Source organism: Bos indicus x Bos taurus, chromosome 21, assembly GCF_003369695.1.
Source record: "Bos indicus x Bos taurus breed Angus x Brahman F1 hybrid chromosome 21, Bos_hybrid_MaternalHap_v2.0, whole genome shotgun sequence".
Taxonomy (NCBI): Eukaryota; Metazoa; Chordata; class Mammalia; order Artiodactyla; family Bovidae; genus Bos; species Bos indicus x Bos taurus.
Window position 1 is genome coordinate 67,045,392 of NC_040096.1, and position 24,472 is coordinate 67,069,863.

Below are 24,472 nucleotides of genomic sequence, written 5' to 3' on the forward strand. Positions count from 1 at the left end.
TGAGGTGTGGCCTGTGGGTGAACCTACAGCCACGTGTGCCGTCCCCAGATGCCTGTGGAACCTCTGTCCCACCGAGGCACAGCATTGGGGCAGCACCCACAGGGGTCAGGTGCCACACTCAGCCCTTTACAAATTCAACTCGTTTACTTTTCTGGAAACAAAAACCACAAGCTCTAGGTGCTCCCATTTCACTGGAGGAAGTGGAGCCTCAGACACTTCGTTGGCTTCACAGGATCAAGTAGCAAGTGGGGCCAGGGTGGCCCTAGGGTCCCCTCTCTCAAACTTTGGTGCTGTCTGTCCTGCCTTGAGAGCAGAACCTCGCACTTACTTGCTTTAAGACAGCGTGCCCTTTCCCGCAGTTTTCTGTGCATTCGCCCTTTCTTGAGTGCCTTCGGCTGCCAAGGTCTGCGTCTGGTGCTGGGACACTGCAGTGCTTGTGACGGGCAGTCCTGGGTCCCAGAGTCCAAGTCAGGGAGGAGCCAGATAATCTGCAGATCCTCCTAGTGGAGCAGGACTTGGGCGCTGGTGATGAGCATAGGGCGGAGAGGGGGTGGCCACAGGGCCCCCACCCACCCCAGCATTAGCCAGGCAGCTCTGGCCTGTGTGATTGGGCTTCTTGGGCAGAGTTTTAGAAGGTCCTTGGTGAGAGGGCCCCTAGCACTGTGAGGACCTCGCCTGCCTTCACCCAGCCCAGCCATCTGAAAGCCACATTTGGTGGGTTTTGAGGGGGTAGATAAGGTGTGTCCTGGGGAGCAGGGCCAGCTGAGAAGAATTGGGCATCATGCTCTGTGAAGCAGTGAACGAACGTCCTTGTATGGGTGATTGTGCAAATACATGGGTTTCTTTTGCAGTTTTGGAAAACTTTTAATTAAAGTATGCACTTTATTTAGCTTTGGTTTTTGAAAGACTCCTCGCAGCTAAACCTTAGTCTCCAAACTCCAGTCAGGCAGTGTCCTGGCCAGGCGTCTGTCAACCACAGGGTGGGCCGCCTGTTTGGTGACTGGAACAGAACTCAAAAACATCCCGTGAGAAAACAAGGTGGTGGCAGTGCCGTTTCTCCTGTGATGATTAGACGCACAGAGGCCAGTCTGCCCTCAAGCGGGAAGGGAAGCATGCCTGTAGAATGACAGTGTGAGCCCCGGGGTAGGAAAGAGGTTACAGTATCAACGAAAAAGTGTTTATCCAGGGATGTGGTGGGGTCCTTGCAGGGACAGCAGCTCCCATCTCACAGTGTTTCTGAGAGCTGGTCCAGAGACAGTGGGGCCGGCCTCTGCATGGCTGCTCAGAGGGCCTTTCACAGACACACACACACTCACACGTACACAGCCCTTTCAGCTCCGGGACTTTAATGCTGGCGCACTTTTCGTATTGCCGAGTGTGGGGCACATGCAGCTGTGTCTTCTGTCGCCGACTCAGCAGGCTCTGTCCTTGTCAGTTTGCAGAAAGCTGGATGGGCTACTCCGGGCCCGGCCACGGCATCCTCAGCTTGGCGGTCTCTGAGAAGTACCTCTGGTGCCTGGACTACAAAGGCGGCCTGTTCTGCAGTGCGTTGCCGGGCGCTGGGCTGCGCTGGCAGAAGTTCGAAGATGCCGTCCAGCAGGTGGCAGTCTCGCCCTCAGGTTTGCCTCCTGGCTCCCTGCGCCCGGCCCCCCACCCCACGCAGCCGCTGGGCCTTTCCTGGAGGGCTGAGGGCTTTTCTCCATGGGACGTGGACTGCTTCATTTGACATCAACTAAAAATTGTGTAAATGCAGTTCAGTTTTTAGTTTTTTATTAATTGCAGTGGTAACACATGAACATACTCTTGTTAAGTTATGCAAATAGCTTGAATTTTGAGTTTTTTTTAAAGAAATATTAACATACAAATTTCTCATAAGAATAAATGTGTTCCTGTTTCTTAGTGTTGCTTTAAAGCAACTGAACTAATGAAGATGGGCCCATGGATATGTTGGATAAATTTGAAATATTTGGTTTCTCTCTTAGAAATTATTTTTTAATGAGCTACATACATCTTTGGGTGAACAAGCTACTCCTGGGCTGTGAAAAGAAAATGCATTCAGTCCTTCAAGCCGTGATCAGGCCGTTGTCAGTGGGCTAGGACAGACGCTTCCGGGGTGAGGTTCTACCTCCGCCCCCATCTGCACAGAACCTTGTGTCTTTCATAATGCTGGCTGCTTTACCTATTTGGGGAGGGGGTAGAACAAAAGTATGTATGTGTATTTGCCTGGTTGTAGCTGGTTTGTTAGAGCATCAGAATGGAAGGCAGACAAGACTGAGCCTGTGACGTCTGGTAGAGGCTCCCTCCGACTCTCCTGGCCTTTGTCACCGTGTAAACCAGTAGTTTGTTCAGGGTTGTTTTCTTCTATCTTTTTCCTGTTTGAAAAATATTTTTCCTTACAAACTAAGATAATAATCTGTTCCATTCAGTTCAGTTCAGTTCAGTCGCTCAGTCGTGTCCAACTCTTTGCGACCCCAGAATCACAGCACTCCAGGCCTCCCTGTCCATCACCAACTCCCAGAGTTCACTCAGACTCACATCCATTGAGTTGGTGTTGCCATCCAGCCATCTCATCCTCTGTCGTCCCCTTCTCCTCCTGCCCCCAATCCTTCCCAGCATCAGAGTCTTTTCCAATGAGTCAACTCTTCTCATGAGGTGGCCAAAGTTATTGGAGTTTCAGCTTTAGCATCAATCCTTCCAATGAACACCCAGGGCTGATCTCCTTCAGAATGGATCTCCTTGCAGTCCAAGGGACTCTCAAGAGTCTTCTCAAACATCACAGTTCAAAAGCATCAATTCTTCGGTGCTCAGCCTTCTTCACAGTCCAACTCTCACATCCGTACATGACCACAGGAAAAACCATAGCCTTGACTAGATGAACCTTTGTTGGCAAAGTAATGTCTCTGCTTTTCAATATGCTATCTAGGTTGGTCATAACTTTCCTTCCAAGGAGTAAGCGTCTTTTAATTTCATGGCTGCAGTCACCATCTGCAGTGATTTTGGAGCCACAAAAAATAAAGTCTGACACTGTTTCCCCATCTATTTGCCATGAAGTGATGGGACCGGATGCCATGATCTTAGTTTTATGAATGTTGAGCTTTAAGCCCACTTTTTCACTCTCCACTTTCACTTTCATCAAGAGGCTTTTTAGTTCCTCTTCATGCTCTGCCATAAGGGTGGTGTCATTTGCATATCTGAGGTTATTGATATTTCTCCCGGCAATCTTGATTCCAGCTTGTGTTTCTTCCAGTCCAGCGTTTGTCATGATGTACTCTGCATAGAAGTTAAATAAGCAGGGTGACAATATACAGCCTTGACGTACTCCTTTTCCTGTTTGGAACTACTCTGTTGTTCTATGTCCAGTTCTAACTGTTGCTTCCTGACCTGCATACAGATTTCTCAAGAGGCAGGTCAGGTGGTCTGGTATTCCCATCTCTTTCGGAATTGTCCACAGTTTATTGTGATCCACACAGTCAAAGGCTTTGGCATAGTCAGTAAAGCTGACTTTATGTAGTTGTGAACTTTACCCTTTCCCTCTCATTTACCTCTGGGTTCATCTCCCCAGCCGGTTATAAGCTTCGGTTCTTCCCTGATTCTGTGAATTACTCTGTGTCTCCACACCGTTCAGTCCCTCACTGCTCCAGTGGGAGCTCTGTCTCCACCAGCTTGGTGCTCTGGCTGAGCCGTTCTGCAGGGCCCCGACCAGGCTGGGCACTCGGGGCTGTGGGCTGTGCCGGCCGCCTCTCCTGCGTCTGCGCCTCACGTCGGACCCTCTGTCCAGCCTGTGCGCTCTTGGTGACACTGGTGGTTTGTTACACCTTGCCTCCGTCTCCATAGACAGGCTTCCTGTTTGCCTTTCCTCCTTCGCTCCCCATTGTCTGTTGAGTAGAATCCTTTTCTAAGTGGGAAAAGGGACAGCCCAGCTCAGATGTGTCCTTTTCCTGCACCGTGTCCCTTTGGCTGGCCCAGAATTCACCCTGTGCCGTCGAGTCCCTTCGGGTGCTCTCTTTGCCGGGACGCTCACTGTGCCTCAGGACGGCCGTCTGGACCCTCACCCGGCACGCCTAGCAGCGTCAGGACGGCCGTCCGGGCCCTCACCCGGCACGCCTAGCAGCACTGCTCTCTCCCACGTGGCGTGGGCCCCTGACGCCCGCCCTGTGTGCTGTGTCCTTGAGGCAGTCTCCCTTCCTGACGGCCTGCGGGCTGCTGGCGACGCCCTTTCACACATGAAGAGGCGGCTAAGGGGGCCCGGGGGCTCGCGCCTCAGCACTGCCCTTCCCCGGTCGGCGTAGCAGCAAAGGGGGCATGTTGGAGAAATCGCTTGCCCGCAGCACCCAGAAGGGAGTTTAGCGGGTAAGCATTCTCGGTGTTCATTGGCCCTTGAATAGAATTTTTATTTCCACAGGCGCCCTTCTTTGGAAGATTGAACAGAAGTCTAACCGAGCCTTTGCGTGCGGAAAAGTGACCATCAAGGGGAAGCGCCACTGGTACGAAGCTCTGCCCCAGGCGGTGTTTGTGGCCCTGAGTGACGACACGGCCTGGATCATCAGGACCAACGGGGACCTGTACCTGCAGACAGGTGGCTGCCCCGGGGTGACTGCACTTTGGTGGCAATGTGCTTGGAGGCGGTGAGGGAGGGGCTGGGTGCGAATGGAAGTTAAAATGTCTCCGGAAAGAGAGTATTTGCCATTGTTTCCGGAAAGAGAGTATTTGCCGCTGAAATCTATCGGCACCTTTCTGCTGCTCACTCACGTTCAGCCCAGGACGCATTTACAGCGGGAATTAATACAATTGTTTTGAATCTTATAGGGCTAGCCATTCATTGCATGTCCCTTTTCCTGTGGTATCAAATCTGCAGAGAAAAGAGTAACAGAAATGACATTAGAATCATTTTTCCCTTTAACTCATGACAGTTTTTTCAGCCCGGTCAAAGCCCTGCTTCCATATCCTTATTTACACATGGGTCAGGAAAAAACATCGAGAAATAATCTGCTCCAAATAGCAGTTTATCTCGTCCTAGGAAACTGCCCTGAGGGGAACCTTTAGCTGTTGGAAGAGACTCAGTGGGACTTGTTTATTAAAAATAAACTGTAATGAGAGTCAGTGTTTATGTACCGTCAGCAAAATGGGATATGGGTTTCCAAAAGCAACATGATTTAGCAGTACCTGGAAATGAGTCCAGGGCAGGAGCTCTTTTTCGCTTGTCAGGAGGCCCTGTTGGATTTATGTAAAGATCAGTCTTTTGACCATTTAATACTGCTGCTTCCGAGAGGATGTTTCCATCTCTTGTGGGAACGGTCAGCCAGGAACAGCTCTGGGGCTGGAAGCCCTTCGCACCTGGCTCACTCTCGGCTGTGGGGATGCCAGGATGACAGCAGCTCCTGCCTCGGCCCAGAGGGCAGCCCTGCCAGCTTCGGGCCCGTGTGCCCGCCAGTCCCTCCAGCCTGTTCCTGTGGCTTCCTTGAAAGTGAAAAATAGCTGGGAAGACAGGCACGTCCAACTTCCAGAGGCATCTGAATATCATTCCTGCTGGGGAAAGAGGGCACTCTGGCCTGGGGATGAGGGGGATCTTAAGAATCACCTGGGCAGTGATTTCAGCCCAACTCAGACCCACCCAGAGCTACTGGGTTAGAGTCTCCAGGTTTGGCCTGAGGATTAGTAGTGTAAGAAGTCCCGTAGGTGATTCCCACCGCGTTGAGTCCGAGGAAATGCAGCCCAAGGACTTTGATACTGAGAGGCACTTTAGTGATAAGTAGGGACACGTCAGGGAGTGCAGAGACCCAGCTGCAGGCCAAGGCCGCAGGTATGGGCTTTAGGTAGCAGCTGCTCTGCCAATTCCCTTAGGAATGGCCTCGGAGCTCCTGAGACAGGACTTGCAGAGTCTGCGAGGGCCGTGGCCACTGAGTGTGGAGGGCCTCTCTGCGCACTGGCTCCTCTGGGCCAGGGCCCTCCTGGCTCGGGTCTGGCTGCCCTCCTGTGCTGGGCTTTCATGTTCTCTCAGCACTTGTTTAGCTACTTGGGGACACTAGAAGGTCCTGAATTGTTATTCCAGTTTCCAAAGAGCGTCCAAAAACACTACAGATGGACGTTATATTTAAGCACTGTTTAACCATCTTAGGTTAACTGAACCTTAAAAAGAGAAAGCACTTACTATGAAAGGAAAGGCTATTAATAACAGAATACCAAAAAAGAAAAATAAGCCAGCAACAGGATGAGAATGGGGAGTGAAATCCTGATGGTGTGTCTCTGGGGGCTTTCCACCCTCCCCGGCAGGTCTCAGCGTGGATCGCCCCTGTGCCAGAGCCGTGAAGGTCGACTGTCCGTTCCCGCTGTCCCAGGTCACTGCCCGCAACAGCGTGGTGTGGGCGCTGACGGAGCAGCGAGCCCTCCTGTACCGGGAGGGGGTGAGCAGCTTCTGCCCCGAGGGGGAGCTCTGGAAGTGCGACATAGTCAGGTATGCGCGCAGGGGCAGACGCGGTCTGTGTCCTCCTTGTCCCTGTCTGGTCTTTGTCAGCTTGATGCCCCTTAAGGGACGTGTGAGCCTTTCCCAGGCAGAGCTGGTTCCCTGAAGGTTTCCAAGGTTGTGGTGTTCTCTGGTATTGTCAGAGTCAATGCCAGGAGCCTGGGCTTTGAAGGCACCCTATGCCTCCCTCTGACTGGCAGCCTGGACGTTGGGTCAGAGCTCAGTTTTAAAAATGCTTCTACCCTTGAGCAGCATTTGTGTGTGACCTTGAGCCCCACGTGTTCACAGGTCTCTCATGGTGGTCTTTCTGCGGAACTGCCCAGCGTCAGAAAGTTTCTGTTTAGAGTCTCAGATGACTGAACCAAATATTTTCATTTATTATCCTCCTCATCAGCTGAAATTATCCATGAATTACAGTTTATTTGGTTGCTTTCTACCAGTCAGAATTTTCATTGCAGAATTACTGTCAGGCCATTTTTCTAGCATGGAATTATCAGTAGTCCTTAGAAAAGTTAGACTAGATAGTCTTGGTTTGAGTTTAGCATCCCAGGAAACTTGAGTGAGCTCTTCTTGAGAGCCGGGGGTGGTACTGGGCTAAGAGTGTGAACGTGACCCTGCCCTGGCCTCACAGAGCTCCCGTCTCGGGGAACCACCCCCCATTGGTGTAGGTGGTCCCAAGCTGGACAGGGACATGCCTCACGGGGGCGCCCCGGCCCCCCTGCAGAGGTCAGGGAGGCGCTGTGCTGGGGGGACTGCAGCTAATCCCTGACGCTGGCGGGGACATCACTGGATGGCAGAGGGACGGTGTTGTCCGCTGAGAGGGCGGGTCTGCCAGGCTGCTACTGCGCTGCACAGCCTGGTGCTAAGGGGTTCTGTTCACTTAATTGGTGGAGGCAGGGGTGGGATGCTGGATCACGCAGGCCTGGCATCCCCCACACGCCTGCGCTTCTTCCTGGGTCGTCTTCTCTAAGGAGTGTTCCCCACCATCCTGGGCCTGCAGTGTGTCCCTCAGGTCCCACCACACGTCTGAACTGCACATACTGCACAGCCATTGAACTCTGAACTCAGGCTTCCTTCCTTGGAACTTGCGAGTGGGGCTCATCTCTTGTCCCACACTGAGCACCCCCCAGACACTTGACGTCAGTGTCCCAGACACGCTGGGAGCCGAGAACCTGGTGCTGACGCCACGCTGCTGTCCTTGTTTGCAGTGAGCGGCAGGCTCTGGAGCCTGTCTGTGTGACTCTCGGGGACCAGCAGAGCCTGTGGGCTCTGGACGTCCGAGGAAACCTGTGGTTCCGGACTGGCATCGTTTCCAAGAAGCCCCAAGGAGACGACGACCACTGGTGGCAGGTAGGTGTCTAGCTCCAGGGTCCGTGCCAGGGCGCCTCCCATTTGGCGCCCCTCCCTGTTCCTTACGGAGCTCAGGGAGCTTGGGTTAAACCAACAGTGTTCACTTCTGTTTCATGAGTTATGCGTGCTCAGTCGTGCCTGACTCTTTGCAGCCCTGTGAACTCCATGAAATTCTCCAGGCAAGAATACTGGAGTGGGTTTCCACTTCCTTCTCCAGGGGACCTTCTTGACCCAGGGATCAAACCCACATCTCCTGCACTGCAGGCAGAGTCTTTACCCCTCAGTCACCATTTGAGCACATTAGGAATATCAAGGCTTTTATCACAGAGAGTAACTCGGAAAGCTCTTTTTGCCTAAATATGCAGGCTTAGTTTGTTTAAATTTTGGTGTTATTTAGAAATTTGATATTACAGGCTAAATCGATCTAGTGACATCCATTTGAAGACCTAGGTGATACTAATATTTAACTCTGAAAGAGTGTACTAAGAAAAGAGATTAGATAATAGGTGTGAGAAACCCAACCCACAATTAAAATTCACTATCTCTGCTTGTACAGAAGGCCTGTAAATAAATGGTATTTCAACAAAGGAAGGGGGAATTTTCCCAGAAAAGTAAACACTGACAAATAATATGGTGTAATTAAGCTCTCTTTACCCCTCTGGCAACATTCAGCGTAAACGTGTCGCCCGCAGTCCCCAGCATGGTGAGTGGGACCGTGCTGGCGTTCACGCCGAGGGGCGCGCAGAGACTCTTCCTGTGTGAGCCCCACTGGGTCAGGCGCTGTCCCTCAGGCCTGCCTCGTTGAGGGCAGGTCTTCCATCGGCCGCTCTTAGGTCTTTCAGATGAGCATGTGGAAAAGGAAGTTGTGTTTGCTCTATGTCTCTAATTTAATATGCCAGGTGCTATTTGAAAAGTTATATAAATGATTCAAAAATACTCTGTATTTGTAACCCTATTATATGGTTTTACACACACACACACACAAAAAACGTATATATGTACTGAATTCTGTGTTTAAGTAGCCTAAGGAAAGCTAGATGCTGTTTTATCATAGTATTCAGAACATTGTCTTCAGAGAGATGTGACAGAGTCGTCTCTGGGGTGTTTGGAAGCAAGCTGTTTCAGTTACTACAGGATTGATCGCTCTGTGGTGCTCGAGTCAGCGTTATGTTTGGTCATTAAACCGTTCTTCTTTTTTAACTTGCATCCTACTTATCGGCCAGGCCTGGGTACTGGGACTGAACGTGTCCCAGGCTTTCCGTGTGGCCTGGCACCGTACCCCATGAGGAAGGGCAGTGGTCCCCAGGCTCTGCCGGCCTCCTGTGGACTCTGATAGAGTCTACCCGGCCAAGCTGGCACGACTCTGCCCATAAGAGAGAAAGAGGCCACAGGCTCTGCAGCTAACAAATACCATTTGCTTGAACCTCGGTACAAACAGCAACTCACAGTCAGCCCGAGTTCCATCGCCGCGAGGAAGGGCTGTGTGCACACACGGAGTGCAGTGCTGATTTTATAGCTGCTTCTGTTGCACTTGTTTTGTTTATTACACGTGAGATTCCCTGTCGGGAGTGATTTCACATCACTCAGCATTTTGTTGTGCATGACCTCGTAGTGTGGCCTACACGAGGCCGTCCTAAGAGTGGGGCCGTGACATTCTCTATAATTAAATCCACCAGGGTGGACAGACTCGGGAAGCCGCGCAGTCAGAGAGCTTTCTAGCAACCAGAGCTGCCCAGCAAGGAGAGGTTTCCTTAGACGGCCTGGAGAAAGGCCTCTTTCAGGAAAGGGAGAGAAGCATGTCCGGAACCGGAGCCCAGGTGTGCTCCACATGTCCAGGCCAGGTTCAGTCTGTACTGCTGTTCCGGCGTAGTTACTAACAGTGCCAGTGAGGTCAGGGCCTCCCTGTGGCTGATGGGAAAGCATCTGCCTGCAGAGCAGGAGGCTGGGGTTTGCTCCCTGCTCGGAAGGAGCCCCTGGAGAGGCGTGGCGGCCCACTGCAGTATGTTTTCTGGTTGTGCTGGGTCTTCGCTGCTGCACTGGCTTCTCGTTGCAGAGAGCAGGTTGCTCACCGCACTGGCTTCTCTCGTGGACACAGGCTCTCGGCGCGCAGGCCTCAGTAGTCGCGGCTCCTAGGCTCTAGAGCACGGGCTCGGTAGTTGTGGCGCACGGGCCTGGTTGGCTCTGAGGCATGCAGATGCTTCCCGAATCAGGGCTCAAAACCAGGCTTCCTGCATTGGGAGGCCGATTCTTTACCACAGAGCCCCCAGGGAAGCCCCCACCCCAGTGTTCTTGCTTGAAGAATCCTGTGGACAGAGGCACCTGGCGGGCTACAGTCCGTGGGGTTGCAGAGTCGAACACCACTGAGCGCCTCACACGTTCACTTTCCTGTTAGGTCACGAGTTGCTCCATCACTCTATACTACCTTTTTAAACCATGTTATGATTCTAAGTATTGTACCGGTTGTCCTTTGGAACTTTCTAAATTTCAAAACAAAATAATCCTTTCTCACTGATTTAGAATAAAAGACTTAGGGGTGCGGCGGGGTGATATTTAGTCGTAAAAGGAATGCATGCTTGTAAGAGGTGCACGCAGTAGAGAAGTATGTAAACTAAAGGCAGGTGTTAGCCTCCCCCTGAATCGACCCCTTGGAGGTAATCGCACCCTGCGGCAGGGCTGTCCCCACACCTGTCCCCAGCCCTCACACGAGCGAGCGCGCGCGTGCAGGTGGGGGCGGGGCCTTGGCTCTCGGGCCGCGCACATACAGAAGGCGCTTGTGACTGCACTGAGAGCAGGGTGCCTGCCCGCCTCCCTCCAGGTGAGCGTCACGGACTACGTGGTGTTCGACCAGTGCAGCCTGTTCCAGACCGTCATCCGCGCCACGCACTCCGTGGCCACGGTGGCCCAGGCGCCCGTGGAGAAGGTGGCGGACAGGCTCCGCACGGCATTCTGGTCCCAGCAGCTGCAGTGCCAGCCGAGCCTGCTGGGCGTCAACAACAGCGGCGTCTGGATCTCCTCGGGCAAGAACGAATTCCACGTCGCTCGAGGGAGTCTCATCGGTGGGTGAATTACTTCCACGTCAGCTTGATGGGCCGCTCCACTTAGAGTCAGCTTTGAAAGTACGGCTTTAAGACTCCGCTTGAAGAGATCGTCTAGTGCCAGTGGTGTGAAGTGTGTGATGGAGGCGCCCTCTGTGCTCTGACAAGTGTCCTCTTTTTCGTCTGTCGTTCCTATGATCGGACACCGGTGTCTACCTGGTGTGTCGTCAGTTTTCACTAGGGGTGTCGTAGGATATAAGGAGAGCGCAGAGAGCTTGTTTTTATGTCAGCAGTTTCCATTTACATGAAAAACTCCTCCCATACTTAGAGTCTAGTGAGAGAATAGTCCGTTTCCAAAAGAGAAAATTTCTGCCCTGTGGGAGACGCGAGGCTCGGGCGAGATCTGTAAACGTAGGCGTAAGTGCCCAGGTGCCGGCTGGGCCTTCGTTTCTGTGAGTGACCCCTGCTCAGTGGGTCTCCTCCAGCTTGTCTCCCCTGGGTGGCCTCCCCCAACCCTGGGCAGGACTGTAGCTCTGCCCGTTGGGCTGGCTCTCGCAGTGCTGGCTTGGGTCTCCAACGTTAAGGGCCCTCCAGAACCCCTCCTCTGTGGGGGGTTTTGAAGACCAATTGAGGCCTAGAACTGAAGTTCTGAAGTGTTCTGAAGTTCGTCTTTCTTTAACACACTCTTCCCTTACTCTCTGCAGGCACTTACTGGAGTCACGTTGTTCCCCGGGGGACCGCCTCTGCCACAAAGTGGGCCTTTGTGTTGGCGTCCACTGCCCCCAGCAAGGAAGGTGGGTTGGGGTGCCACTGAACGGTTAAATCCATGGTCTGATGTGGTCGAGTTGGGGTGGGAGCCTGGCCGTGGTGGTGTCACGGGCGAGGGCCCCCGAAGCTGGACAGGAGAGAAGAGCCTGGTGTGGGGTGCTGAGGGAGTCGAGTCTGGAGACGAGGCTCCTCCTGACGGCCGGGCGCATCCTGTGTGGCGGCTGAGGCTGGCAGCCGGTACCGCAGCAGCACATCTTGGGGCCATAGCACAGGCCAGTCGGCACCAGGCTTGTCCGGGTGCTGGGCCATTTCCCCTGTGATCCTCGTTTACAGATCCCCCTGCTGGCCTCAGTCCCACTGCCCCCTGGCAGGCAGGCCTCCCAACTCCACTCAGAACTCAGAGCCCCTCCTGCAGCTCAGGGTAGTCAGGTGGCCCTGCTGGCAGCCAAAGCATCCGCCCAGGATGGTGCCGAGTCCAACGAGATGATGCCATGAGTCTGTGGTTCAGAGGGAGCGGCCGGCGAGGTCCAGCCTGTAGCCGCCAGAATGTGGAGGATTCGGTCAGTGCAACAGAGTACTCCCTCGCCAGACGGTCTGACCGCAGTGCCGAGGGAGAGAGCTCTGAACACCACAGGTGTCCTGAATGCGGCCACCAAACTGACCTGAGCTGACGGGAGGCCCCTCCTGCCCTCGTCTGTCCTGCGGGTCGCGACCAGGACGCGTTGCGCTGTAGAAGCATCACTGCCCGCCTGGGTTGGGGTGGCGGCTGGAGGGTTACCAGCTGACTCCTCAGGGCTGTTACCTAAATATCTGGCATGACCGTGACGTTACGTTTTCAAACTCCCCCAAAAATTTAATTTCAAACTGTATCTGGCCCCAGGTTTTAGATAATCTGACTGAGATTTTAAAACTTCTCTAAGCATGGTTTGCATTTTAAAGTGAATTGAGCCTCAAGGACTCTGAATAAATGGAGACAATGAAAGCGTGTAATTTGGGGGTGAGGAAAGGGAGAAGAGGCTTCCTGGTGTTCTGGGCCTCCTCCAGCAGCCTCACCCTGCTGCCCGCCTGTCACCCGGGCAGAGGCTCCTCGGTGGCGTACTGCCAAGGAGTCGCTGAGCTTGCTTCCTCAGGACCCTGGCCAGTACACCACGATGAAGGCTTCCCGGTTCATCATAGAACATCCAAGGTCTGGGCCACTGAGCCGGTGACGTGGGCCTCCAAGATCTGAACTCTTTTGTTTTTTCTGAGTGTGTTGGGCTGGTTTCCTGTTTACTGGCTGCTCCTGCCCCACGGTGGGAAGCGAGGGTGGGCACCGGGCTGGGGCCTCACAGTGATGCTGTGACCTCTCTGCAGGAAGCTCGCTGTGGCTGTGCCAGAGCAGCAAGGACCTGTGCCGCCTGAGTGCCCAGCACGCCCAGTCCCGCCCGTCCACTGTGCAGCTGCCCCCTGACGCCGAGATGAGGGCCTACGCCGCCTGCCAAGATGCCCTGTGGGCGCTGGACAGCCTCGGCCAGGTGTTCATCCGGACGCTGTCCGCCAGCTGCCCCACAGGCATGCACTGGGCCCGGCTGGACCTCTCCCAGCTAGGTAGGCTGCCTGCACTGCCGCCCCCGCCCGCCTTCAGCCGCGTGGAGATGGGAGCCTGACCCGCCTCCCAGGGCCCCTGTGTTCAACCGAGTGACTTCTTGGAGGCTGCTCGCTAAATTGCAGGAGGCCGATTAGCCGCTCTTGCGGGTTAATGGGCCTCCTAAGAATCTAGTGAGGGGCCTCCCCTCCCCACCCTCTCCAGGTTGCAGGGTTTAGAACCCAGGAGGAACATGTCCGAGAGAGGGGCCGGGAGAGCCACTCCGGCCCATCCTGCAATGCGTCTGCCTCTGTTGCTCAGTGCCCGTCCGGTCTGGGCACCGGGGTCAGGCCTGCGGCTGGGACAGCCCTCCTTACCCCGCTGCCCAGGGTGTGCGGATCCCCACGTGCTCTGAGTGTCCCCACCAGGGCTGCAGGGTAGCCAAGCAGCCTGATGCTGCTTATAAGTAATTCATTCCCATTCCGGGAAATAAGAGTGAGCTGCACTTTCAGGTCATCCTCCCGGCAGAGTGTCAGGCGTGGCTGTCGGGAGGCGAGGCTCTCCCAGCCCCTCCAGGGCCCATGTGAGCCTTAGGAATACTTCTCAGCCGGATGGGTTCCCACCTGGTGAACTGACAACCAGTATTCTATTAGGCGATAGAATTGAATTTTATAAGCATTTAACATTTGAGAATTCAACCACGTGTTCTCGTTTAACAAATAAAAAGGGAGGACGAGGAGGGAGGAGGGGGCGTTGTCCGCCTTACCCCCGGGCAGCCCTTGCTGCGCCTCCAGCCAGCGGCCTCTCACCACCATCCTGTAATGCGCAGAGGCTCCGTTGTTCTTTGGTCCCACGAGGCCCCCAAGTATAATCAGCTTAGCTGGAGAAGCAGGTTGGTTCTCAACTAAAGAAGCAAGCTTTGTTCCAAAGCTAGGAATTTTCCAGGGTCATTTAGATTATTTATGCTTTTGGCATCTCCTTGTTTTGAACCTAAGCCCCACACCAGGGTGGGTCGCGGTCCAGCCAGCAGAGCATTCACCCGGCCGCCACCCCCAGGAGGACCGGAGTGGCCTTGCTGGCCGTGCTCCTGCCTGCACTGTGGGGTGCCCTCCTGCCTTCCCTGGGACACTTTGGCATGATCTTAGTTTTTTGAACATTGAGTTTTAAGCCAGCTTTTTCACTCTCCTCATTCACCTTTATCAGGAGCCTCTTTAGTTCCTCTTCACTTTCTGCCATAAGGGTGGTGTCATCTGCATATCTGAGGTTATTGATATTTCTCCCGGCAAACTTGATTCCAGCTTGTGCTTCATCCAGCCCAGCGTTTCTCATGATGTACTCTGCATATAAGTTAAATAAGCAGGGGGACAATATACAGCCTTGACGTACTCCTTTTCCTATTTGGAACCAGTCCGTCATTCCATGTCCTATTCTAACTCTTGCTTCTTGTCTTGCATATAGGTTTCTCAGGAGGCAGGTAAGGTGGTCTGGTATTCCAGTCTCTAAGAATTGTCCAGTTTGTTGTGATCGACACAGTCAGAGGCTTTAGTGTAGTCAATGAAGCAGAAGTAGATGTTTTTCTGGAATTCCCTTGCTTTCTCCATGATCCAGTGGGTGTTGACAATTTGATCTCTGGTTCCCCTGCCTTTTCTAAACACAGCTTGTACATCTGGAAGTTCTCAGTTCACGTATCACTGAAGCCTAACTTGAGGGATTTTGAGCACAACCTTGGTAGCATGTGATATGAGTGCAATTGTATGGTAGTTTGAACATTCTTTGGCATTGCTCTTCTTTGGAATTGGAATGACAACTGACCTTTTCCAGTCCTGTGGCCACTGTTGAGTTTTTCAGATTTGCTGACATATTGAGTGCAGCACTTTTAACAGCATCCTTTTTTAGGATTTTAAATAGTTCAACTCTAATTATATCACCTCCACCAGCTTTGTTCATAGTGCATACATGCGTGTGTGCTAAGTCACTTCAGTCATTTCCGACCCTTTGTGACCCTATAAACTGTAGCCCACCAGGCTCCTCTGTCCATGGGATTCCCCAAGCAAGAATACTGGAGTGGGTATCTTGCCATGCCCTTCTCGAAGGGATTGTCCCAACCCAGGAATTGAAGCCACATCTCTCAGGTCTCCAGCACTGGCAAGTGGGTTCTTTACCACTAGCTCTACCTGGGAAGCCCTTCGTTCATAGGAATGCTTCCTGAAGCCTGCTTGACTTCACACTCCAGGAGGTTGTTGCCTTTTCATTTTGTTGATGGTCCAAAATGTACTCTCTTTTCTGACTTCACTTCTCTGTTCCATTAGCTTCTCTGGCTGTTTCTGCTTCTCTGCTGGCCAATGTGGTCGACAGTGTCTCTCCGTCTTCCCCAGAAGGTCTCCTGGGCTGTCTTATCCTCTGCTTCCCTCCATCACTGCCAGGGCCAGAGCTCCGCACCCCTGCATACACTCCCGCACGGCCATCACCGCCTCTCGGCTCTGGTGTGCCCCCTCCCGCCACAGCTGCCTGAGCTCTCACACACTCCCACACACACCCCCGCACACACTCCCGCGCGGCCATCACCGCCTCTCGGCTCTGGTATGCCCCCTCCCGCCACAGCTGCCTGAGCTCTCGTCCTAAAACTCGGCTCGGGACGCCACCCTTGCTTGACCTTAAGTGGCTCCACATGCCCTGGAGTCAAGTTCCAGTCTTGGGGTGACTCCCGCACCCTGGCGGCCTGGCCAGCTCAGCCTGCCTTTTGAGGGCCTGGTGCTGTGGGGTTCCCAGTGCTGGCCATTGCTCTTACCGTGCCGGGCTCCCCTTTCTCCCCGTCGTCTAGAGCATCCACCCTGCTCTTGCCTTCCTCAGTCAGCGCCCTGTTCCCACGCTGTCCCAGCACTCATTTCTTTCAGACCCTCGAGGAGCTTCCATTGAAGGTGGAGGGCCCCGCACATGGCCATATCCACCCACAGCAGAAATTAGACTGTCAGGCAAGTTGTCATCATTTTGCAACTCCCATTTCTAAGTAATTCTGGAATATGGGTTTTGATTCCTTGTTACTGATCATCACAAATAAAACTAGTAACAGGTACAAGATGTCTTCACCATAATTCATTAGTCTAGGTCCACATTATCATCCACTTGCCCAAGGCGTGAGGTAGGAGATGCTGGCTTATCAGAGCTGCTCAGAGATGTGCTTTATTACCTGGTTCCCTTTCAGTCCTGGCCGCTTCTTTACAGATGTTCTGACACTGAAAACAAAAAAACAGAAACCCATCTTCCCAGTGCTAGCAGTGTGATCCAGGCTACCTCATGCCAGCCTTGATCGTGGGCAACACCAGGTCATTTAAAGTCTGGAATGTCACCACCTCTTACAATGTAAGTTAGGTATTTCACTTTTAAGAATGACTTTAGCAAAGTATCAAATCAAGAACATGCTTTCTGTCTTTTCTGTCTTTCTTTTTCAAGATGTAGCGTCCCTCTTTTCTATCCTTGTACAAATTACCAAATCGCTGCTTTGGGATTAGACTAAGAATTATTTTTCTCTCTTTAAATTCAGGTATAGTTGGTCTACAGCCTTGTGTTGCTACTAACAAGTACAGCAAAGTGAGTCAGTTATACATGTGTCCACCCTTTTTTAGATTCTATTCCCATATGACAGTGTTGTATCAATTGTTGCTCTACAGCAAAGTGATTCGGTTATACCTACACACACACACACACACATATTATTTTCCATCATGGTTTATCCATCATAGAATATTGACTGTTGTGCCCTGTGCTATATAGTAGAACCGTGTTATTTATTCTACATGTAATAGCTTAACATCTACTAACCCTAACCTCTGAATCCATCCCTCCCTTAACCCCAACCCCTTGGCAACCACCCGTCAGTTCTCTATGTCCCTGATTCTATTTCTGTTTCATAAATAAGTTAATTTGTGTCAAATTTTAGATTCCACGTATAAGTGAAATTATTATTGTATGTAATTATTATATGTACAAATTATTATATATATAGACAAAAATTACTATATTTGTCTTTCTCTTTCTGACTTCATTTAATGTAATAATTTCTAGTTGCATCCATGTTGCTACAGGTGGCCTTACTGGCATTATCCCAGATGTTTATCCATCCGTCATCGATGGACATGTAGGTTGCTTGCATGTCTTGGCTGTTATGACTAGTGCTGCTGTGCAGATGCAGGTGCCTGTATCTTGTGGAATTATAGTTTTGTCCAGATAGATCCCCAGGAGTGGGATCGCTAGATCATGTTACCTCTATTTGTAGTGTTTAAGGAACCTCCATGCTGTTCTCCACAGTGGCTGCACCAGCTGACGTTTCCCCCGACAGGGCAGGAGGGCCCCTTTGTCCACGCCGTCCCCAGTGTTTAATTTTTGCAGACTTGTTAGTGACAGCCATTCTGACTGCTGCGAGTGGTGCCTCCTTGTGGTTTCGGTTTGCGTCTCTTAGACTGAGAGACTTCTTCAGTTAAATGTTTAGCTGCTGAGCTTAGTTACAGAGACCGAATATGAAATATTATGACTTAAGACAAGCCTAGTTTTTAGAAAAAAGTTGCATCGTTTAGCAGATATTTAAGACACTCATAACATTTCATTTCCCAGTACACATAAAATGCCTGTGTCAGGCACTAGAATGTTCAGCGAACAAATGCAATCTGTAATTGAGTTCATCTGGTCACAGAGTTTAATGAAGACAGATTCAGCGTCAGCTCATGCCTTTAGGTAACAAATAGGACCATATTATATAGTAATTTATGCAGAAAAGCAATTTTATAAATAGTGAAAACCAAATAAATGCCACCTTTTGTTCTAAAATATATGTTTAAAAAGTAGTCTTAAAGGGAAAACGTCTGATCTGTTGAATAAAGTAATTAAAACTTTTTTTTTTACATGGGAGCGGAAAGCAAAACAGAAGACAGGAAAATTATAGTGTGTCTGTGTTAGCTGGACTAGTGTTGTAGTTAACAAGCCCCGGATACCCGCGACTTAACACACGCTTGCTGCTCTCTGCTCCCACGAGGCGGTTCTCGCCCGGTCGTCGTCTCGCGGGTGGTGGCTGACTGAGCCCTGCTGTGCACTGTGGCCACTGCACATGGACCACTGAAGGGAAGGCCTTCTTGCCAGCTCATTTATGCTTCAGCTCAGGAATGACGGACCCCTTCCGCTCACAGCCCATTGTCCAGAACCTGTGGGGGGGGAGGGGGTGCCCTTAACTCCAGGGGCTGTGACAAGCCCGGGGGTGCTGGGGAGCTGTGTTTGGCGCCACCTGTCTGCACCCCATAGGCCTGCGTCCAGGCAGCCCGAGAGACCGTCTGGGAGGTAGGACGCCACAGCAAGGCCCTTGACTAAATGTTTTCTCTTTTGACCTGTCTCTCCCGTTTGAAATAAATTCACTTATACACAGGCGTTTACACTTGTTCTGGAAGACGCTGGCCTTGTAATGTGAGCTCTGTGTCTCACTAGGGGTGGAGCTCGTTGCTCACTCTGAGGTGCTGATCCAGGGTGTTTCTGTCACCATGGACCTTTCTTCACAGGAGCAGTTCCTAGTAGGGCAGGTTGACGATCCCAACATAGAATCCTTTTAAATTAACATTTTAAAGTGAGAATTTGTTTCTCAGCTATTTCTGTAATTTACTGCTGGAAGTACTTTATTTGGATTGCTACAGATCTTTTAATATGTAATGTTGGAGCCCTGGGATGTCTATTTTAACTCTGTAAAAGATTTTTAAAATACAGTATCATCTTTAGGAAATTTTTCCAGTAGTAATGGACTAATATTTTTAAGCTAAATACACGTGATGAGATTTTCCCATTGCAGGATCCGTGCCTGTGATCTGGTGATGACGCGGGCTGTCATCTGATGCCAGTGACAACTGTGTGGGATGGCCAAGAGCCCCCTGCCAGTGAGCCTAGCTGCGCCACCTTTTTCCTGCTCTACAGTCAGAATGACTCATCCCCTAACTCAGTCACCAGAAGTCAAACCATTCAACTTGAAAAATGGGCAAAAGGCTTGACAGATACTTCACAAAGGAAGTGCCCCCATAAGCACATTAAAAGGCTCTCAGCATTACTTGTTATCAGGAACATGCAAATTAAAACAATGACAAGATGCCACTTTACTTCTACTAGGATGGCCGACATGAAAAGATACCCAGAGTGGATGCTGGTGAGGTGTTGGCCGCAGGTGGCTGTGTAAGATGGGCTACTGGCGGCCTCTTTGGAAGTTAAACATATAAATGTTATAGCCCAGAGTCCCACTCCTAGGTGTCACTCAGGAAAAACAACACACGTTCACCAAAAAGTCTCCTACAGGAATGACGACAGCAGCTTTGCTCCTAGCAGCACAACGTGGAAGTGACCCGAGTGTCTGCCAGTAGGAGACACTAACTGTGGCTATTACCTGCAGCGGGATGTTACTCAGCAGTGAGGAGGAGTGAATGGCTGACTTCCCGTCCAGAACATTACACTGAGAGCAGGAAGCCGGGCCAGGGGGAGTGCCGGCCTTGATCCTGTTCTCCTGGACTTCTTGACCAGACTGACTGGATCTGTGGCAACAGAAGTCAAAACAGTGGCTGCCTCAGGGCAGAGGGTGTTGACCAGAAGAGGCCTGAGGGAACTTTCTGGGTGGTGAAAATGTTCTGTGACAGGATAAGACGCAGGTTACTCCGGTATATTCACCTGTCAGCAGTGATGAGGCTGAACTTGTAAGATCTGTGCACTCAGCAGGTGTGGAGCCCGAGGCCAGAAGCAGCCGGCAGGGAGAGTTGGCCTGGCCTGGGTTCAGACCCCAGTGCACCCTTGCCTCCTGGCTTAGCCGCCTTCTCTCTGGGATCTTGGGCAGATCTCTTCAGTCCACGTCCTGATGGCCTCATGTGTGAGCTGGGGCAATAATAACCAGGTATGGTTGTTGTGAGGTTCAGCGACTGTTGGCTGTTGCTCTTTCTCCCAGATAAACTCTTAATCAAATATAATTTCTCTTTAAAGGCTCCTCCCACTTCTTTTCCTCTTAAAATTAGCTTAATAAACAAGGAGAAATGTAAAAAGAGAAATGAAGATTCCAGGAGGCTTCATTAGTCAATTGTAATTGGAAGGATTGATGCTGAAGCTGAAACTCCTAGTACTTAGGCCACCTGATGCAAAGAACTGACTCATTTGAAAAGACCCTGATGCTGAGAAAGATTGAGGGCAGGGGGAGAAGGGGACGACAGAGGATAAGATGGTTGGATGGCATCACCAACTCGATGGACATGAGTTTGAGTAAGCTCTGGGAGTTGGTGATGGACAGGGAGGCCTGGCATGCTGCAGTCCATGGGGTCACAAAGAATCAGAAACGACTGAGCGACTGAACTAGACTGAATTCTGATTAGGATCAAGATTATGCAAACAATGAATTCTCTCACCCCAGACCCAGAATTTGCTACTAACGGTTGTGTATGTGATGAAGCTTATTGTGAGACCCATTCAGTTCAGTTCAGTTCAGTCACTCAGTCGTGTCCGACTCTTTGCGACCCCATGAATCGCAGCATGCCAGGCTTCCCTGTCCATCACCATCTCCCAGAGTTCAATCAAACTCACGTCCATCGAGTCTGTGATGCCATCCAGCCATCTCATCCTCTATCGTCCCCTTTTCCTCCTGCCCCCAATCCCTCCCAGCATCAGAGTCTTTTCCAGTGAGTCAACTCTTCGCATGAGGTGCCCAAAGTACTGAAGTTTCAGCTTTAGCATCAGTCCTTCCAATGAACACCCAGGGCTGATCTCCTTTAGAATGGACTGGTTGGATCTCCTTGCAGTCTGAGGGACTCTCAAGAGTCTTCTCCAACACCACAGTTCAAAAGCATCAATTCTTTGGCGCTCAGCTTTCTTCACAGTCCAACTCTCGCATCCATACATGACCACTGGAAAAACCATAGCCTTGACTAGATGGACCTTTGTTGGCAAAGTAATGTCTCTGCTTTTGAATATGCTATCTAGGTTGGACATAACTTTCCTTCCAAGGAGTAAGCGTCTTTTAATTTCATGGCTGCAGTCACCATCTGCAGTGATTTTGGAGCCCAGAAAAATAAAGTCTGACACTGTTTCCACTGTTTGCCCATCTATTTCCCATGATGTGATGGGACCGGATGCCATGATCTTAGTTTTATGAATGTTGAGCTTTAAGCCAACTTTTTCACTCTCCTCAAAAGGCTTTTTAGTTCCTCTTCACTTTCTGCATAAGGGTGGTGTCATCTGCATATCTGAGGTTATATTTCTCCCAGCAGTCTTGATTCCAACTTGTGTTTCTTCCCACCCAGCGTTTCTCATGATGTACTCTGCGTAGAAGTTAAATAAGCAGGGCGACAATATACAGCCTTGACGTGCTCCTTTTCCTATTTGGAACCAGTCTGTTGTTCCATGTCCACCATGCTGAGGTATTAACCCGTGCTTGGTGGCTCAGGGCGTGTGCTGATGGCATCTTGACTCCTCTGTCTCTGGTGTGGGAGGGCTGCAGTGTGGCGCCAGGCGGGTGGCTGGGCACCCAGAGGCCTCGGTGACTCTCGTGTGCGATAATATTCTCCAGCCATAGAGTTCAGCTGCACACGCAGTGTCATTTCTTCCTTTGAAGAACAAAATCAAAGTTCATAGCTTACATGAGCCGTGAGTCATCACACGAAAGTGGCTAGCACGTGTGCCTTCTGTCTGTTTACAGGAGCTGTGAAACTGACGAGTCTGGCCTGTGGAAACCAGCACGTCTGGGCCTGTGACTCCAGGGGTGGCGTTTACTTCCGCGTTGGCACCCAGCCGCTGAACCCCAGTCTGATGCTTCCGGCCTGGATAGCGATTGAGCCGCCTGTCCAGGTGAGCAGAGGTTGCCTGATCCCAGCTCCCCAGTTGGCCGGTCAGGTGCTGAGGTGGGGAGAGGACGCACCTGCCGACGAGGGCCTCCCAGCAAACGGGGCGGAGGCGCGTATCCGAGCGCCGGGGGCTGAGTGTGCCTGGGGTCGGCACACACTCATTCCCTGGCGTTCCAACTCAGAGTCTGGTATTTGTGGAGTTTAGAGCTGAACAGGTTCACGATGATCTGAGCCAGGGCTGCTTTTTCTTTCTCAAAAATGTTTTGTTTCTGACTTTTTAAAAATGAGCATTATTTTCTTTAAAGCAAATAATATCCAAAAGGAAGAGAGTAGAAGTCCCGTAAAGATCTTGTGAGGAGAGAGCCTATTATCATTATTTTGTGAGTGCCTTTTCTATTTTGTTGAAGAAATAGTTTTTCCTTTTTAAAAAAATATTTATTTGCTGCATCAGGTCTTAAGTTGTGCGTCACGCGAGGTCTCTGTGTGGCGCAGACTCTCTAGTTGTCACACGAGGTCTTTCTCTGTGGTGCAGACTCTAGTTGTCACGCGAGGTCGCTCTCTATGGCGCAGACTCTCTATAGTTTCACGCGAGGTGTCTCTCTGTGGCGCAGAGTCTCTTGTCGTGCACATGCTCAGTTGCTCTGACACATGTGGGGTCTTAGTTCCCCAACCAGGGATTGAACCCACGTCCCCTGCTTTGCAAGGAGGATTGTTAGCCACTGGACCCCCAGGGGAGTCCCCAGAAATTATTTTTCTTATGCATCCCATCCCATCCCCAACGCCTATCGTATTTTAGTTTACCATGTATCCTAAATGTTTTTCTTTTGACTGTTCTACCACTCAAATCAAAAGCTGAAGTCTGATTTTCGTGCACTCTTTAGTTACTCTTAAATAGCTAGTGGCCCTGGTGACTATGCTAAGTGTACTTCTGTTAAAACTTTTGCAGGAAGGCTGTGATTTAATGAGCTATTTACTCCAGTGCTTTCTAGTCCCCATTTGTGACTTTGTTGGGAAAAAAATGAAGCCTCACGCGCAGCAGCGGCGGGAGTGGCTGGCTGAACAGACGCGTGAATGGAGATGAGGAGCCCGGTGTCGGGCGGGCGCCTGTGCTGCTGGCCGTCTGCATTTGGGCACCATAAACCCCCAGGGGTGCGGCAGCAGAGGCCAGGGTGCACGGCTGAGGACCGCCTGTCCTGCCCGGGAGGCCTGGGATGCGTGCTGGGAGCCGCTGTAGTCAGAGGCCCGTGCCGAGTTCTTTCAGGCCACTGGCCACGGCCACAGGGAGGCTCCATGCGGATCTTCCTCTCACGGGGTCATGACGAGAGTGAGTGGAATCGTGTCTGAGTTCGAAGGTTCTGTGTGCACACCGGCCCCGTGTTCCTCTGCACGCAGTGCTGGCTGACAGCTGCAGTTCACGCAGCACAGGGGACGGGGTGTGGCTGGCCGGCCATGTGGTGCCCTGCTGATGGGTGGCGAGGGTTTCTCTGCTGTTCTCAAACTCTCCTTAGACGAGCCGGCACCCTCTTGTCTGACTCCTTTGGTAGTCATCGCCACCTCCTAGCAGCTTTATCTTAAAGGAAGGGTTATAATTAACTCTTTACGGTATACAACTCAGTGCTTTTTAGTATATTTGCAAAGCTCTGCAACCATCCCTGCTCTCCAATCTAGAACTTTCTCACTTGGAAAGAAACCCCTGGCCCACTGGTAACCTCCTCTCAGAATCGTCACCCCGCGGCCCTGGCAGCCACCCGTCTCCTTTGTGTTCCTATGCACTTGCCTGGTCTGGATTTTCCTATTTTGTGTAAATGGGGTCTTGTAATTGGTGGCGTTTTTATCTGCCGTCTTTCACTTAGCGTCATCTTTTCAGCGTTCATCCACACTGTAGCACGTGTCAGTCCTTCATTCCTTTAATGACTGAATAGTATTCCATTCCATTCTACCAGGGCTTCCTGGTGGCTCAGCTGGTAAAGAATCCGCCTGCAGTGAGGGAGACCTGGGTTCAGTCCCTGGATTGGGAAGATCCCCTGGAGAAGGGAAAGGCTACCCACTCCTGTATTCCGGCCTGGAGAATTCCTTGGACTGTATATTCATGTTGGACACAACTGAGTGACTTTCACTCATTCCGTTGTGTGGATTTGCCATGGTTTGTTTACCCATTCGTCAGCTGATGGATCTTTGGGTTGTTCCCACTTTCTGGCTGCTATGGATAATGCTGCTGTGAACATTCTTGTACAAAATTGTACAGACTTGTGTGTTCAGTTCTGTTGGGTCTGTGACTTTAAGTGGATTGTTGGGTCATATGCTGATTGTATGTTTAGCTTTCTCAGGAACTGCCAGACTGCTTTCCATACTGGCTGCACCGTTCTACATTCTACCAGTAACGTGTGAGGGTGCTGACTTCTCTACACCCTTATTGAAAAACTTTTTTTTTGGCCAGTTTAAAAAACCTGTCTTAGTG

At 51.3% G+C, this 24,472-nt stretch overlaps 1 protein-coding gene across 4 annotated transcripts in view; it reads left to right on the plus strand.

Moving 5' to 3' along the window:
- TECPR2 (tectonin beta-propeller repeat containing 2) overlaps window positions 1-24,472 on the plus strand; it is a 101,102-nt gene that overhangs the window by 53,152 nt on the left and 23,478 nt on the right. For all 4 annotated transcript variants that reach the window (XM_027520856.1, XM_027520853.1, XM_027520855.1 and 1 more), the window contains exons 10-17: window positions 1,436-1,619; window positions 4,403-4,576; window positions 6,271-6,451; window positions 7,669-7,810; window positions 10,626-10,866; window positions 11,550-11,639; window positions 12,967-13,200; window positions 21,870-22,018. In XM_027520856.1, the coding sequence (XP_027376657.1) occupies window positions 1,436-1,619; window positions 4,403-4,576; window positions 6,271-6,451; window positions 7,669-7,810; window positions 10,626-10,866; window positions 11,550-11,639; window positions 12,967-13,200; window positions 21,870-22,018 (1,395 nt within the window). The remainder of the gene's footprint in view (window positions 1-1,435; window positions 1,620-4,402; window positions 4,577-6,270; window positions 6,452-7,668; window positions 7,811-10,625; window positions 10,867-11,549; window positions 11,640-12,966; window positions 13,201-21,869; window positions 22,019-24,472) is intronic.